Genomic DNA, 16,619 nt, shown 5'->3' with positions numbered 1-16,619 from the left:
GAAAATGGCAAAGATATATCCTTCTTGTGTTTGTCAGAAAATATTTATATCATATTTGACACTTTTGGTGTGGAAATCACCCAGAGCATCCAAAGCCAACTAGGTCATTTCAGATTTAGCCTTTTCTTGAGACCAGTGTGCTGTCTAACTTCAGCTTAGTATAGAAAATTAGCACTTTATGCAATTCATGTGTATTGTATTTTGAGCAGCTAATTCTTGCACGGCTATGTTCTGAATTTCCTTGACTACCTTGAACATTTTCAGAATTTTCTGCAGTGGAGCCAATGGTCCTGTGCTGCTTCTGCTTCATGGAGGAGGACACTCTGCACTCTCCTGGGCGGTGTTCACTGTGAGCATAATACCTCATAACGAATTAGAAACTCAGTGCATGTTCATAATAGAATATTTATGGAGCTGTTCTTTAATTTCAGCGTCTTTGCTATACGCTATTTGATTGATTAAATGGTTTCCGTATGTGTCTTTGCAGGCAGTCATATGCAGCAGGATCAACTGCAGGGTGGTGGCTATGGACCTTCGAGCTCATGGTAAATAAAGGTTGTCACGGGAGACAACATGTAACTAGACATATTTTATTTATAGTTTAGGAAATTGAGATTGTGATGGAGATGTATTAGTTTGCTTAGTTATAATGGGAAATAGTCTACTTAATGAATTAAAAAAAATAAAATGTTGATCACTGCATCCTCACGATTTTAGCTCACCATTTGCATTCTGTAATAACGTAATATGCCCTTAACATTGATCTATTTCTAGAACATATTGTAGTTTTGCGTTTATTTCACAGACACTGTTCTGTGCACAATCTCAGAACTGATTGGCTAGCTAGCTAGATTAACCTGCAGATATCCAGAGTCAAGACTTCCCTTTCTGTGTGTTGCTCATTGTTTACAGTCCGATTAGCAACTTGAGATGCGAGACTGGAGTTGGAGTTGAGAGATGACGTTTTCAACTGGATTGTTTCACAAGTAGCAAGTTAACAAGCTAATTTTAAACCAATAAAAAGTTAAAGCCTTGATTGCACTTCGGCCAGTGTGTTCCCCTTTTTGCTCTTCCCATGGATTGTTTACCTGTGTGACGGGTGGGAGGGGGACACCTGGCGTTAATCCTAACAATCAGAGCGCAGCGAGTCACCGGCCGGGTCCCCCCTCACGTGATCAGAAGTGACGTGGGTAAATAGAACGCCGTGCAGTCAGTCTTCCTTTTCAAACCGAACGGCGCGACTATTGCAGTGGTGAGAGCGCTGTTAATTCTGCCGGCGGTGATTCAACACAACGGGTAAGGGAAACGTTTTTGTTGGCGCTTAGGCGTAGAGCAGTCGATATATGCTGTAAGCTTACAAACTGCGTTTCTAACATTACAGTGTACCTTTCGTCTGTGATCTGGTCACAGCTGTAGTTATCAGCTGTAGTCGTCCTTGTCCGTGTCGGGTGGATGGCTGGCAGAATGAATGGTCGGTGAAGATTTTATCAAGGTAAATGCTATGTATATTAAAGTGTGATTCCTGAATTAAGATAAGACATGTATGTGCTGCTATGTGTTAAATATGTATTCATTGTACGGAAATTTCAATTCCATTTTACATCGTATAAAATCCATACAAATGTAATCAGGTACGAACTGTTTAGCTTTCTCACCAGAGAGTATATTAATTCTGTCGGTTGTAAAGACATGTGACTAATGTGGTCTTTTGTTGATTTCAGAAGCTGATTGTAGCCACTGTTTTTCCCTAGGTTATTATGGGTCAAAGCTATGTTGCATAGCTACTCTGTATGCCTTATTTGAGTGTAAAACCATCTCCAATTTGTTATTTATCATTTCTTTATTTTATTTTGGCGAGGCGTGTTTTCTTTTCTTTTCTTTTTGTCAGCCGGGGCGCGGAGAATTTAGAGGGTAGTGTAGACTGCATGTTCAGTCCAGTGGGTCTGTTTTGGCAGTAGCCAGTAGTGCAGTGAGGCCTTTTCCTTTTTGTTGTTTGTGTGCAGTAACATTAGCCTATGAGTGGTGCTTGATTTGCAGTGTACTTTTTGACTAGATGGTGCGTCAGTGAACTAGTTAGAGGACTCCATTGATAATATATATACATAACTAACCGTGTGCGGCTAGCCTCATTATAGTCCTGCTATGATCTGTCCCTCTGAATGATTCCACTCGAGGCTGGTTTCTCCTTTTCCCTCGCCCTTAGTGGAATGCTTATGCCCGGGTTTTGGGTTGATTGTTGTGTGCTGTGCTTTTCTTTTTGAAGCAAACAGAGTAGGTAAATCTAATGCAAGTAGTGACGTACACCTAGTGTTACAACTTGTGAGTGTGTGGAACAGTTAACGAAATCTAATTTATTCTGTTTATCCCTCTGCTATTCCAATATTTATTGCTAAGTATTTATTGACACATGTCCATATGTTTTTATTCCAAACAAATTCAGAAAATAAAGTGCAGTATTTTTGTACATTGTCTCCTCCCTCATTCATTCACTTGAATACCTGTTAGTGGGGAATACTGGAATTACACTGTAGCTTGTTAGCCCTGACACTTGGTTGTAGTCTTAGGGTTGGCTAGGTTACATTTGGCGTTGTCGGCAGGATTGGAGTTGATGTAAAAAAAATTTGCCTAGTTGCTTGCATTTATTTTTTTTCCTCTTCTGTTTTGCTGTTTTATTTTCTTTTGGAGGTGGTTCTTCAAAGTTGTTAAAAAAAAAACAAAACAAAAAAAACAAACATCAAATAGGTGGGAAAAACAGTGGTTACTACAAGGAAGATCCATCCCTCATCGTGCTCAAGTCGGGCTGCCTCATCATCATGTCTCTGGAGGAGCAGGTTCAGAGTTTGACGGAGATGGTTAACCAGCTTAAAGCTGACAATCAGAGACTCAGAGGGCAGGCAGGTGCCTCTAATACATCAGACTCAGGCCATGAGCCTCTTGACAATCCTAATGTTCCAACCTCAGTTGAACGTTTATTATGTGTACCACGAGAAAGAAAATGTCCTCGGTTTTCGGGTAAAATGTCTGTTGATAATATGTCTGTAGAGGACTGGATTGAAGAGGCAGGCCGGTCATTAGCAGCCCGTCGAGCATCTAAACTTGAGCAGGCTTTGTTTTTGTATGATTTGTTGGATGGGGAAGCTAAGCGGGAGATAAAGTTTAGTCTAGCAACTGATCGAAATGACCCACAGAAAATCTTTGAAATTTTGAAAAACAACTTTCGTTGCTCTAAATCCCTTAATGCATTATACCGCCAGTTTTATCACCGCCGGCAGTTCGAAAGTGAATCGGTAAGGGAGTATTCCCATGTGTTAATGGAATTGATGGAACAGATTAAAGAGAAGGATGAAGATTTGGAGCATTCTGATCGTATCCTCCGTGACCAGTTTGTTGAAGGCCTTCGTAATGACAAACTTCAAGGTGACTTACTAGACCAAATTTCAGCAAGCCCACGCCTAACTTACAGGGACATACGTAGTGAAGCCCTTGACTGGCTAAATAGGCGAGCACAATCTACAACTCGTGCCCGAGCTTACTCCTGCAATTCATATGAGGCAGATACTAATGCAGTGACAGCCAGTCCTTCCTCAGAACTATCAGAATTGAAGGAGTGCTTCCGTAAACAGCAGTCTCAGCTAGATGCAATTTTATCTCAGTTAGGGCAGACACACAGTAATCCCAGTTCCAATAGACCAATGTTCCAATCTAGACCATACAAATTCCAAGCAGATGGGAAACCTATATGCTTGCGTTGTAACAAAGCTGGTCATGTAGCAAGAATGTGCAGGGTCACGATTCCAGGAGGCCAGGGGGTGGCAGCACGGGGGGACTTACACATGGGAGGGCAGACAATGGTAGCCAACAATAACGTCATGCAGCAGGAAAACTAGCGCCCTCCGGTGTTGGGAGCTCAGCACCTGGAGGGGGTTTCTTGGGCTCAGATCAGAGTAGGACTCTCTCGACCAAAGCTCGTCTTATTGGAAGTTGTCCAGTCATCGACATCCGTCTTGGAGGTGTACTTACACGATGCCTTCTTGACACCGGTTCCATGGTGACAACAGTAACCGAGAGCTTCTTTCGGCAGCATGTGCAGCCTCAGACCAATGAAACGATGCAGCCATGTGCCTGGCTACAGCTCAAAGCTGCTAATGGACTGGCTATACCTTACTTAGGCTATATTGAGCTGGACTTGGAGGTACTGGGCAAAGCACTCCCAAAGATAGGAGTGTTAGTTGTGAAAGATGCAGGGGACCCCACCACTCGACAACAGAAGATGTCGGTGCCGGGCCTGTTGGGAATGAATGCAATCAGCCGTTGCTACCAGGAGCTCTTTGAGGAACATGGGCAGGATCTGTTCCACTGTCCGCCAGTACAGACGGCGGATGACGGGTGGAAACGAGCTCTCTCTGAATGCCAAACCTTAGAACGTCTCTCCGGCTCTGGCTGCATTGGAAAGGCAGTGGTGCAGCCAGGTCCAGCCCTTCGCATACCTGCGGGGTGCCTTATGTTTGTGCAGGCGACTTGCTCCCTCCTCCCAAGCCCTATTACATCATGTCTTTTGGAGCCCCTGCCTTATGGTGAGGGACGATTGCCAGTGAACCTTCTTATTTCATCTGCCCTTTTGCCAGTCATCCAAGGCAAAGTGAGTGTACCAGTGGTTAATGTAGGGACAGAAGATCAATGGCTCCAGCCCCGCATTACTCTTGGAAGCCTTCATATAGTGGACCCCACCCCTTGTGATGATCAGGTAGTCCTAGTGCAATCAGCAGAAGCTACTACCTCAGCTTCAGTAGATTTCTCGGTGCTACAATGGCCGAATCTTTCTCCCTCACAACAACAGGAAGTTTGTGGCCTTCTAGAGAAATATAGAGAAGTTTTTAGTGAAAATGATGGGGACTTGGGTTGTACGTCACTAGTCCAACATGAGATAACCTTAGAGGATACAGCCCCAGTACGACAGCGTTACCGTCGTTTACCGCCATCACAGTTTGCACAAGTCAAAGCTCACGTTCAAGAACTAGTGGAGAAAGGTGTGGCCCGAGCTAGTAGTAGTCCCTATGCTTCCCCAATCGTAGTGGTGCAAAAGAAAGACGGTGCCATCCGACTTTGTGTTGACTATAGGCAACTCAATTCCAAAACGAGGAAGGACGCGTATCCCCTTCCAAGAATAGAGGAATCCTTGGATGCACTGACGGGAGCCACACTGTTCTCCACGTTAGATTTGGCCTCTGGATACAATCAAGTGCCCATGGCAGAACGTGACAAGGACAAAACGGCCTTTTGTACACCTTTTGGCTTATTTGAGTTCAACCGCATGCCATTTGGGCTATGCAATGCACCTGGTACATTCCAGCGCCTGATGGAAAGAATCTTTGGCGATCAAAGTTTCCAGTCTTTGCTATTGTACCTCGATGACATAGTCATATTTTCATCCTCTTTCCACCAGCATTTACAACGGCTACAGTTAGTCCTGAGCAGGCTCAAAGAACACAACTTAAAACTCAAATTGAGCAAATGTCATTTTTTCAAGGAGGAGGTACAATATCTAGGCCATGTAATATCGGCTAGTGGAGTGGCAACTGACCCTGATAAAATTCAGACCGTCCTGCAGTGGAAACACCCTACTACCCTGACTGAACTACGGTCATTTCTGGGTTTCGCCTCCTATTACCGCAGGTTTGTGGCAGGTTTTGCCAAGCATGCAGGTCCCTTACACAAGCTTGTAGCTGAAGTCCAGGGTAAGGGAAAGAAGTGTGGAGGATCTAATGCCAAGCTGGGGAACCGCTGGGATGACCACTGCGAACAAGCATTTCAGACATTAAAACAGGAACTTGTAAGCGCCCCTGTACTTAAATATGCTGACTTCTCAAAGCCGTTCATTCTTGAAATTGATGCTAGTCATCAAGGTCTGGGGGCTGTCCTGTCTCAGGAAGTAGACGGCAAGAAAAGACCCATTGCCTTTGCAAGCAGAACTCTGAGACCAGCTGAAAGAAATATGTCAAACTATAGCTCAATGAAACTTGAGTTCCTGGGCTTGAAATGGGCAGTGACGGAGCGCTTCAGGGAGTATCTACTGGGAGCCAAATTTATTGTCTATACTGACAATAACCCCTTAAGCCACCTGCAGACTGCCAAGTTGGCTGCCGTGGAGCAAAGGTGGGCCTCCCAGCTGGCCGTCTTTGACTTCCAGTTGAAATATCGGCCTGGAACAGCTAACCGGAACGCCGATGCCCTGTCCCGCCTGACAAGTGACTCGTCCACACAGTCCATTGCAGCCCTCGTCTCTGGCATTACTGTGCCGTCTGAAGTAAGGGCACCCAGGGTACTATCACCACAGCTGGCACAAGAAGCAGTGATCGCCACCATAGATGCAGCTCCTGTCCGGTCGCAAGCAGACGTACGAACACTCCAGGCAAAAGACCCAGTGATCGGCGCGTTCTTGGCGTATTGGAGGAGGGCCCGACCACCTAATAGACAGGAGCGGACACAAGAAGCGCAGTCGGTCCTGGAGCTGGCCCGTCAGTGGCGCAGAATACGAGAACAAGAAGGCATTTTGTATCGGGAGATACAAATGCCCCCAGCACGTGATGCCAAGCTACAGTTACTCCTGCCCAAAGCCCTGCAAAAGGAAGTATTAGTGAGCTTACATGACAACCATGGCCACCAGGGGATCGAAAGAACAACACTACTAATCCGTCAGAGGTGTTACTGGCCGAAAATGCATCATGATATTGAGCAGTGGTGCAAACAATGTGAGCGGTGTACCCTAGCCAAGGGGGTGGTCCCTACTGCACGCAGCTATTCGGGCCACTTGTTGGCTGCCAAGCCTCTGGAAGTCCTCGCCATCGACTTCACATTAATGGATAAGGCCAGTAATGGCTATGAAAACGTTCTCATTGTCACCGATGTCTTTTCTAAATTCACCCAAGCTTTCCCCACTACTAATCAGCAGGCAGAGACGGTGGCTAAGGTCCTGACGGAAAAGTGGTTTTACTCCTTTGGAGTGCCTAAAAGGATCCACTCGGACCAAGGCAGGGCATTTGAGGGAGAACTACTGAAGCGTCTGTGCAAGTTGTATGGAATTGACAAAAGCCGAACAACCCCATATCACCCAGAAGGAAACGGACAATGTGAACGTTTTAATCGTACACTCCATGATCTCTTGCGGACCCTCCCCCCTGAGAAGAAGAAGAAATGGCCACAAGCACTTCCACATTTGCTGTTTGCATACAACACATCCGTCCATCAATCCACAAACCATTCTCCATATGAGCTCATGTTTGGGCAGAAGCCCCAACTCCCAGTGGATTTCCTACTCGGGCTGACAACGGCAGATGCGGAGGACACCCCCCCAGTTGACTGGGTCACTACTCATAAAGAGTATTTGGCTGAAGTGTATGCCGATGCCAAGACCCGTCTGGAGGCCGCAGCAGCCTCTAGAGATCGTCACAGTCTGCCTCCAACCCTTCTTCCAGTGGGCACCAGGGTGTATCGTAAGAGCCACCTGCTTGGTCGGCATAAAATTCAAGATCGTTGGGATCCAAGAGTACATCGTGTGGTGAAATGTCGAGATGAGAAGAATCTTGTGTATCACATCACCCCTGAAGACGGGCTGGGCCCAGATGTGAATGTCCACCGTACAGAGCTAAAGACTCTCCCATGTCAGGATGAACCACCTGTTGACATTCCTGTAAACATCTCACGTGACCCAGGAAAGGAGGAAGAGAGTCCGGAGGCGGAGGAGGAGGAGGAGGAGGATGCATGGTTCCAAGTTCTACCTCACCAGCCAGACACAATCCCTCTTCGTGATATACGGCAAGATGACTCTACGGCTGAAAAACAAATACCCCACCTTAGTGCATCAGCAGGTGACCCGCACGTAAATCAGGCCACCCCAATGAGGACATTGGGTGGCACAAGTAGTACCCCTCTGGAATCGTCAGATTCAGGACCCCCTCAAGATGCGATGCCTTTGGGCGAAGACATGATCTATCGCCCTCGGCGAGTACGGGCGGGCCAACACTCTAACCCCTTCCGGTTGCCACAGACGGCTACCCAACATCTGGAGGGCCAACAAAATGCCATTCAGTCAGTTGATCTTACTCCCAGCTGTTATTTTAGGCCGTGGCGTTAGAAAATATTAGATAACAGGCACCGGGGACGGTGGCCTTTCAAAGTGGGGGGAATATGTGACGGGTGGGAGGGGGACACCTGGCGTTAATCCTAACAATCAGAGCGCAGCGAGTCACCGGCCGGGTCCCCCCTCACGTGATCAGAAGTGACGTGGGTAAATAGAACGCCGTGCAGTCAGTCTTCCTTTTCAAACCGAACGGCGCGACTATTGCAGTGGTGAGAGCGCTGTTAATTCTGCCGGCGGTGATTCAACACAACGGGTAAGGGAAACGTTTTTGTTGGCGCTTAGGCGTAGAGCAGTCGATATATGCTGTAAGCTTACAAACTGCGTTTCTAACATTACAGTGTACCTTTCGTCTGTGATCTGGTCACAGCTGTAGTTATCAGCTGTAGTCGTCCTTGTCCGTGTCGGGTGGATGGCTGGCAGAATGAATGGTCGGTGAAGATTTTATCAAGGTAAATGCTATGTATATTAAAGTGTGATTCCTGAATTAAGATAAGACATGTATGTGCTGCTATGTGTTAAATATGTATTCATTGTACGGAAATTTCAATTCCATTTTACATCGTATAAAATCCATACAAATGTAATCAGGTACGAACTGTTTAGCTTTCTCACCAGAGAGTATATTAATTCTGTCGGTTGTAAAGACATGTGACTAATGTGGTCTTTTGTTGATTTCAGAAGCTGATTGTAGCCACTGTTTTTCCCTAGGTTATTATGGGTCAAAGCTATGTTGCATAGCTACTCTGTATGCCTTATTTGAGTGTAAAACCATCTCCAATTTGTTATTTATCATTTCTTTATTTTATTTTGGCGAGGCGTGTTTTCTTTTCTTTTCTTTTTGTCAGCCGGGGCGCGGAGAATTTAGAGGGTAGTGTAGACTGCATGTTCAGTCCAGTGGGTCTGTTTTGGCAGTAGCCAGTAGTGCAGTGAGGCCTTTTCCTTTTTGTTGTTTGTGTGCAGTAACATTAGCCTATGAGTGGTGCTTGATTTGCAGTGTACTTTTTGACTAGATGGTGCGTCAGTGAACTAGTTAGAGGACTCCATTGATAATATATATACATAACTAACCGTGTGCGGCTAGCCTCATTATAGTCCTGCTATGATCTGTCCCTCTGAATGATTCCACTCGAGGCTGGTTTCTCCTTTTCCCTCGCCCTTAGTGGAATGCTTATGCCCGGGTTTTGGGTTGATTGTTGTGTGCTGTGCTTTTCTTTTTGAAGCAAACAGAGTAGGTAAATCTAATGCAAGTAGTGACGTACACCTAGTGTTACAACTTGTGAGTGTGTGGAACAGTTAACGAAATCTAATTTATTCTGTTTATCCCTCTGCTATTCCAATATTTATTGCTAAGTATTTATTGACACATGTCCATATGTTTTTATTCCAAACAAATTCAGAAAATAAAGTGCAGTATTTTTGTACATTGTCTCCTCCCTCATTCATTCACTTGAATACCTGTTAGTGGGGAATACTGGAATTACACTGTAGCTTGTTAGCCCTGACACTTGGTTGTAGTCTTAGGGTTGGCTAGGTTACACCTGCAATCATCCAAAGCCTGCCAATGTGATTAGTCACTGACTACAAACGGGAACCAGAACATTTCCTGTACCAAAAGGTTCTGCATATGAATGCAGGCACTTTTTTTGTTATAGAGATTATACATTGCATCTTCATTTCTTTGGTGGAACAAGTTGTAAAATGTGCTTCTCTCATTACCTATAGGTGACACAAAAGTGAAAAATCCTGATGATCTCTCTGCGGACACGATGGCCAAGTAAGTTGCTTTGTGTGCAGTTGATATAACATACGCACTCACTCTCCACAGCTTGGCCTTGAATCACAGAAAAATATGGGAAGCCTGAGGGGACAGTAATGATCCTGCAGGACAGCCGACAGAATTGAGTCACACACACAGTCAGCTTACGTCCGTGCAGCTTCCCACCTAAAGGCAGGGTATGTTTGGTGCATCCTTGTATGGTCTTGCTTTCACGGCTCAGTCCAGAAGGAAGAAAGTCATTTGAGAGTTGTATGGATTCTTGTGATGGTGTGCATTTAGATGAATGAGTTGATAAATATGCTTTTAAAATGAAAATGAAATGATTAGTCGTTATACACTCTGTCTGGAGGTCTCTGACTGTACACACAGAAACACTGACACATGACAGGAATGTAAAACGGTTATTCTTGCCTTTTCTTTCAAAAGGGACATTGGCAAAGTGGTGGAGGTGCTCTATGGGGAGAGCCCACCTCCCATCATGATTATTGGACACAGCATGGGTGGGGCCATTGCAGTTCACACTGCCGCTGCCAACCATATACCATCCCTGCTTGGCCTCTGTGTCATTGACGTTGTAGAAGGTAACTAACTGGAGACAGATATTTTTCTATTTATGACGCTTAATTTACATGATAAATGTTCGTAATTAAATCAAATGATCTCCGTATTAATCGGTGTATTCATGTCAAGTGATTGTTGTTTATTGCATTCAGGCACAGCGATGGATGCTTTGAACAGTATGCAGAATTTCCTCAGAAGTCGGCCAAAGACATTTAAATCTCTGGAGAATGCCATTGAGTGGAGGTAAACCTGCTTCGATGTATGATTGGACTAAAATATACTACTCTGCAATTTGGTTAATGGTAGCATATAGTGTCATACACATTATTTACTAAAACCGAAAAGAACCTCGCTGAAAGCATTTCCCCTGTGTTGCTTCTCCTTTGCCGTCAGTGTGAAGAGTGGCCAGATTCGAAACATGCACGAGTCAGCACGAGTGTCAATGGGAGGCCAGGTGAAAAAGTATGTCTTCTCTGCTTCTCATCTGTACGTTAAAGGAGAAATCCGGTAATTTTTGACCCCATTTCCGTTGTCCCTAGGGTCATCCCGACTTATTAGAAGCAAAAAAACAGACAAAAATTGACGTTGCCTAGCCCGAGATCTGTACCTGCCTGGCAGCCTTCCAGACTCGCTCCAATGCTAACCCATTGGGGCAACTTTTATCTGCTTTCCTGGGCCTCAGAAACCAATTCCAAGACCTATGCAACACAGGTTGGGTCCATACGAGACACCACGGCGCTCGTTTAGCTCAAATAGTGTGGCAAAACGACATAAATATGTGTGTTTTAGCATGAAGTTACTCACCTCAAATCACTCCGTAGACATTAGCAGTCGATAGCCGAGCGCCATGTTGCTGTTGTAACATAGTCATACATATGGATATAACAGCTTCCTGGATTTATTACGGACAGGACGACTGCACTGCTCGGTCGTTTCTTCATGGATACAAAATCAAAACTACGAGGAAAACGTTTTCGTTTCTGCGGTGACTGGGAGGGACGACAGGCGCTCGGCTATCGACTGCTGATCTCGGGCTAGGCAATGTCAATTTTTGTCGGGTTTTTTGCTTCTAATAAGTCGGGATGACCCTGAGGACAACGGAAATGAGGTAAAAAATGACCGGATTTCTCCTTTAAGGCGCCGTCTTCATCGACAGTCACTGAAAAATGACTAAATAGTAAACCAAATAAATCTACTGGACGCTAACCTGGCGGTGGTAAAACTTAGACACGTAACGTTAATAAATCCAAGCTTTCGGTGTCGTCTCTCCGGTGTTTCCTGCGCTGGAGGCTGCTGCTGCTGCTGCCGCGACGTCAGTGCAGACGAACTGTGGTGCTGAACGGTCACAACGCGAAAAAAACAAGTGCAACTTTTAAATATTTCCTCTTTATCTGGTCAAATTAAAGTGACATAAGGTTACGTACGCATCAACTATAGACTGTATAAAATATACAAGACAAAATTTCAAATTAAGAATGACTATTTCAGCTCTTACTAATGATTATCCTTCAAACTTCAAATATGAATGATCATGTTATTTTCCCGAGATTCTCAGCTGTAAGCAGTAAATAACTGTGAAAAGAAACATTTGACCGTTGGGATGCTTGAGTAGCCTACGGAAGCGCATTGCATTCACTGGATAAAAAAAAATTAGACGCCTTATCTCGTAATTAGGAGAAAATATCTCGTAATTATGAGAAAACATCTCGTAATTATGAGAAAAAATCTCGTAATTATGAGATCAGGATCTCGTAATTATGAGATCAGGAATCCCAACGTCTTGAGATGCGTGCGCAGTGTTGACATACTGATATTGAAACCATCCTCATTTCCAGAAACCTCAAAATTTCCCAGTATCTCAAGCCGAGAAGGTGGTAATAGCAGATTAACTGCGATAGCGCCATCATTGCCACTGAGAGAGGACTATCTTTTATCTTTTCTCATAATTACGAGATCCTGATCTCATAATTACGAGATCTTTTCTCGTAATTACGAGATAAGGCGTCTAATTTTTTTTTTATCCAGTGAATGCAATGCGCTTCCGTACTTGAGCAAGCGTCATGACTCCCAGAATGCTTTGCTTTCACAGCAATACACTGTACAATCGTAATTCAGTACTTCACCGTTAGAATTTCACTGTAAATTTCCAGGGAAGTCTTACAGTATACTGTGTAATGTACAGAAAAACAGCTATTCGTTATTATTTTTTCTATATTTATTTTTACAGCGTGACACCGTGAGTGAGAGCGGTGGAGAGGAAATACAGCTCCGCTCAGCAGGCCATCTTAAGAGCGTGGGCTGGCCAGTTCATGGGGAGTGATGAGAAATCAGTACACGGTCGATCCGTGATAGATCCATCTCTCTGACCCCTGAACTGGAACCAACGCTCACTAAAAGTGTCAATGCAACAAAACATTAAGGGGGGGGGGGGACTTTAATTAACGCTACACGAAGACGCTGTAGTCACGTAGCGTTATCTTCCCGCCAAAACTTGGGAAGCTTTTGTGCAGGTAAGATTTGGGTTGTGATGCTCTCTGTCTGTTGGTTAAGTTAGCATACCGGTAAGTTATTTTGTCTTAAACTGTATATAAACGTAACAATATCATTGCTAACACACTTCTGAATATTCACGTTTGTTTTGGTCGGTGAAAACCGCCGTTTGTTTTGTTAAATTTGACGGAGATTTTACCCTCATTTGCATATTTAACGACCTGCTGCAGCAGACAGAGAGCTCTGACAGCCTGTGTGTACCGACTGTGTCCCTCGCTGTCCCTATAGCGGACATCAGATGTATGGATGTAAGAATTACCAGACACGCACAGACATGCATGCACACACAGAGATAGACAGAGACAGACACAGACAGACAGACAGATAGACAGACAGACACACACATAGAGATAGACAGACACATACACACAGGCCAAAATCCAAATCCAGAGGAGCTACAGGTAGACCTGCTGGAGAGAGCAACCATCCTTTTTAAACATTGAACCAGTCCGGCCCTCGACTTGTACCAAATTTTACATTTTGTCCCACAGTGTATTTGAGTTTGAAACCCTTGGTGTAGGGTAATGTAATGGTAGTTCAATGCAAATCAATGCAGGTAATTCTCTTTCACTATTTTCAGGTCACAACTCTAGGACTTGCTGGAGGTGCAACTGTGAAAGACACAGTTTGGGGCATCCTCAGACGAGCCATGATGAACGATCTGGCTCTGAAAATTACCTGGAGTGGTGGTAATCGAAAGCTGGCCTTTGACAGGCTTCAGCTAAAAGCTGTGGTAGTGGGTAAGTTTAATAACTATTAAAGTTTTAATGAAGCATTCCAAGGTTATAGTTGATTTAGTAAGTCTGTTTATGTTGTCTTTGTATATACTATCACTTTTAGCCGCTGTGAGAAGAAACCCCGCCTGCTCTTCAGCCACCGACGATGAAATTGCCAAATCAATTAATAAATGGTTTTACTGGGCTGGAGACAGAGACGGCGGGAGGAAGAAGCGCCAGGACCAAGCGAAGACCAAGCCAGGACCCAGCCAGAACCCAGCCAGGAGCACGCACACACACACACAGATAAACAGAGACGGACAGACAGACAGACAGACAGATAGGCAGACAGACAGACAGACAGACAGACACACACACACACACAGAGATAGACAGAGACAGACAGACACACACACACACACACACACACAGATAGACAGAGACAGACAGACAGACAGACACACACACACTGTGTGCAGCCTGGACGGCTGTCTCCTCCAGACTGAGCGGCTTCCAATAATAGCCGATACTGAGCACACACACACACACAGTTGGGTTAGAACCTTCACACTATTGTGACTTGTATTGTTTTATGAAACAGTTGTTGTTATATGTTCTATATATTGGAGTTATCTCACATACGTTTTTTGATGTGATTTAATTTAAGTTTTTGACTTGCCTTGTCTTTTTCATGTTGTGATGTTGGGGATCTGAACAAATAAAACCAAAACTATAACGTGTTTATAAAGTTGTTATATTTAATTTTATTGTTATTGTCTGTTTTTGGCCTGCATTCTCTTTGTGTACCTGGCCATACAACTAATTAAAAAAAGAAGAAATGGTTTAAATCTTCGTATTTGTTTTTATAATACAGCAGTAAATAATTATGAAATGGGAAGGGTGGGGGGTGTCAGGTTTATTTAGCTTTGGCTACTTTTTGGCTGGGTTGTGGGGATTTGGGGCTCTTCTGGGACGATTATGGCTGTATTTTGGAAGGCCACAACTAGTTTTGGGTGAGTTTTGGCCTCCTTTTGGTTTGATTTTGGCTTGCCTATTTTGGGCCATTTAGGGCCCGGAAGCCTGGCCATAATCTTGCCAAAATGACCAGCCAGATTTGGGCCAAAATGATGCCAAAAGGTTTTTGCTATCTGGGTTACCTTGTAACGACTTGCCTGTCATTAAAGTCGTTTGAGAGGAGGTCCTGTATGTTTGTGTGACGTGCTGCTGCTGGTTCAAAAGCACGCTGAGTCCAGGTAAGTTTCAATCATTTAATAACTTAAAACAATCACAGCTACTTCAGCGGCTCGATTACACACGCCTAAAGGATGGAAACGAGGTAACGAGTCCAGCTCCATGTCCAACCCTTCAACACCTTTTGCTCTGTGATTCTCTGGGATGGCTTCCAGCACTCCAGGCCTGTTACTCAACCACCTTATGAGAGAAATCCACCCTTCGAACACAAAGAGACCAGATTCCTGTAAAGGCGGGTCCACACCGCACCGACTGCCCGACTCGCGTCGGTAAATGAAGTCGGGCTACTTAATATGGCCGACTCGAATGGCGGATTACACATTTGAATCGGCTAAAATGAACGCCGACGTGGGCCGATTCGAGCGACCACACCAAGGAGACTCATGTCACGGATGCCGACTCTCTCAAAGACGCCGATTTTCGGTCCGGTGTGGACCCGCCTTAAAGCAACACTGCTTCCTTCTCCGTGGCCACTGACACGAGGCAATCATCTCCATAAAAGCAGTGCAATAGTTTGTCCACCGTTTCCTCACTGTAGTGATGCCATAGTCCATAGTCCTACCTGCTCAGAAGGTAGTTGCTCCATATCCCCGTTTGGCCACCAGAGGAACCTGAGGAGGTCTCTGTCGTCAGGAGGCACCTGATGGAACATGGATTCAATGTGGGCCATGATCACAAGATCAGAGAGCTGGGAAGATCAGGGCCCTGTAGAAGTTGAGCATTCAATGATGTACCTTGATATCTTGCTCCACAGTCAATGGTGTGGTATGTACCATACTTTCCCATCACCACGGTCCAGCTCCTCTTTGGGCACCTTCTCAGCATAGCCTTTAGCCAACAGGTCATTTATAAAGGTGTTATACTTGGTATGAAATGTTGAGTCCTTCTTAAACCTTCTTTTCAGAAAACACAAACGCTGCTCAACAATTCTTTTGTTATTTGGCATATTGACATCAATGTTCCTTAAAGGCAATGAAATCTGGTAATGCCCCTCCACCTGTTTTGCTGAGTTGGTAACAAACTCCAAGAATCTTTGATCCTCTCATGACATTGCAGGTTTTTCATCAATGCTGCCTTCAGGGAAGTCAATCTTAAACTGTTGCTGCCAGAGGTCATCCAGGTTCACGACTGAAACTCTGTTGACAGTTATTTGTGGATGCTCCCAGTTAACGGTATCTCCACTGTTTCCTGTCAGTGGACCTTTGACAGTCCAGCCCAGCATGGTACGGAGAGCATACGGTCCATCATTCACGCTACACACCACTTCCAGCGGTTCCAGTGCTTTAGGAACATTGGTTCCTATAAGAAGCTCTATTCCTGCATCAATCTGAGGTAAGTGAATGTCTTTCAGATATGACCATTGTTTAATATCCCTTTCAGTCGGAATGTTTCTGTTATATTCTCTGTTTACAGGCATGGACTCTTACGTATAAGCTCTTGGCAGCTCAAGAAAATTGTCCCCCTCCAGTGCTGCAAACTCCAGTCCTGACACAATGTTGCTGCTTCCAACTTTCTCCTGGCCCATGGTTCGGAGGTGAATGCGGCCCTTCCTCCCTGTGAGGTGGAGCTTTTGCATTAAGCTCTCAGTGCAAAACACAGCAGTGCTCCCCTGATCCAAGAAAGCATA

The 16,619-nt window shown here is 44.8% G+C and overlaps 1 protein-coding gene across 1 annotated transcript; it reads left to right on the top strand.

Annotated features, from left to right (window-relative positions):
- Positions 1 to 262: 262 nt before the first annotated feature.
- On the top strand, positions 263 to 10,986 carry LOC311025294 (protein phosphatase methylesterase 1-like; the record flags this gene model as incomplete). Its single annotated transcript, XM_084028145.1, has 6 exons — positions 263 to 349; positions 488 to 545; positions 9,860 to 9,911; positions 10,341 to 10,495; positions 10,628 to 10,718; positions 10,869 to 10,986. Coding segments are annotated over 6 exons (561 nt in total), but the record flags the coding sequence as incomplete, so codon positions are not given.
- Positions 10,987 to 16,619: the final 5,633 nt, after the last annotated feature.

The sequence above is a fragment of the Eutrigla gurnardus genome (assembly GCF_963514095.1).
Source record: "Eutrigla gurnardus genome assembly, chromosome: 15".
Lineage (NCBI taxonomy): Eukaryota > Metazoa > Chordata > Actinopteri > Perciformes > Triglidae > Eutrigla > Eutrigla gurnardus.
This window is presented reverse-complemented; position numbering and strand designations above follow the sequence as displayed.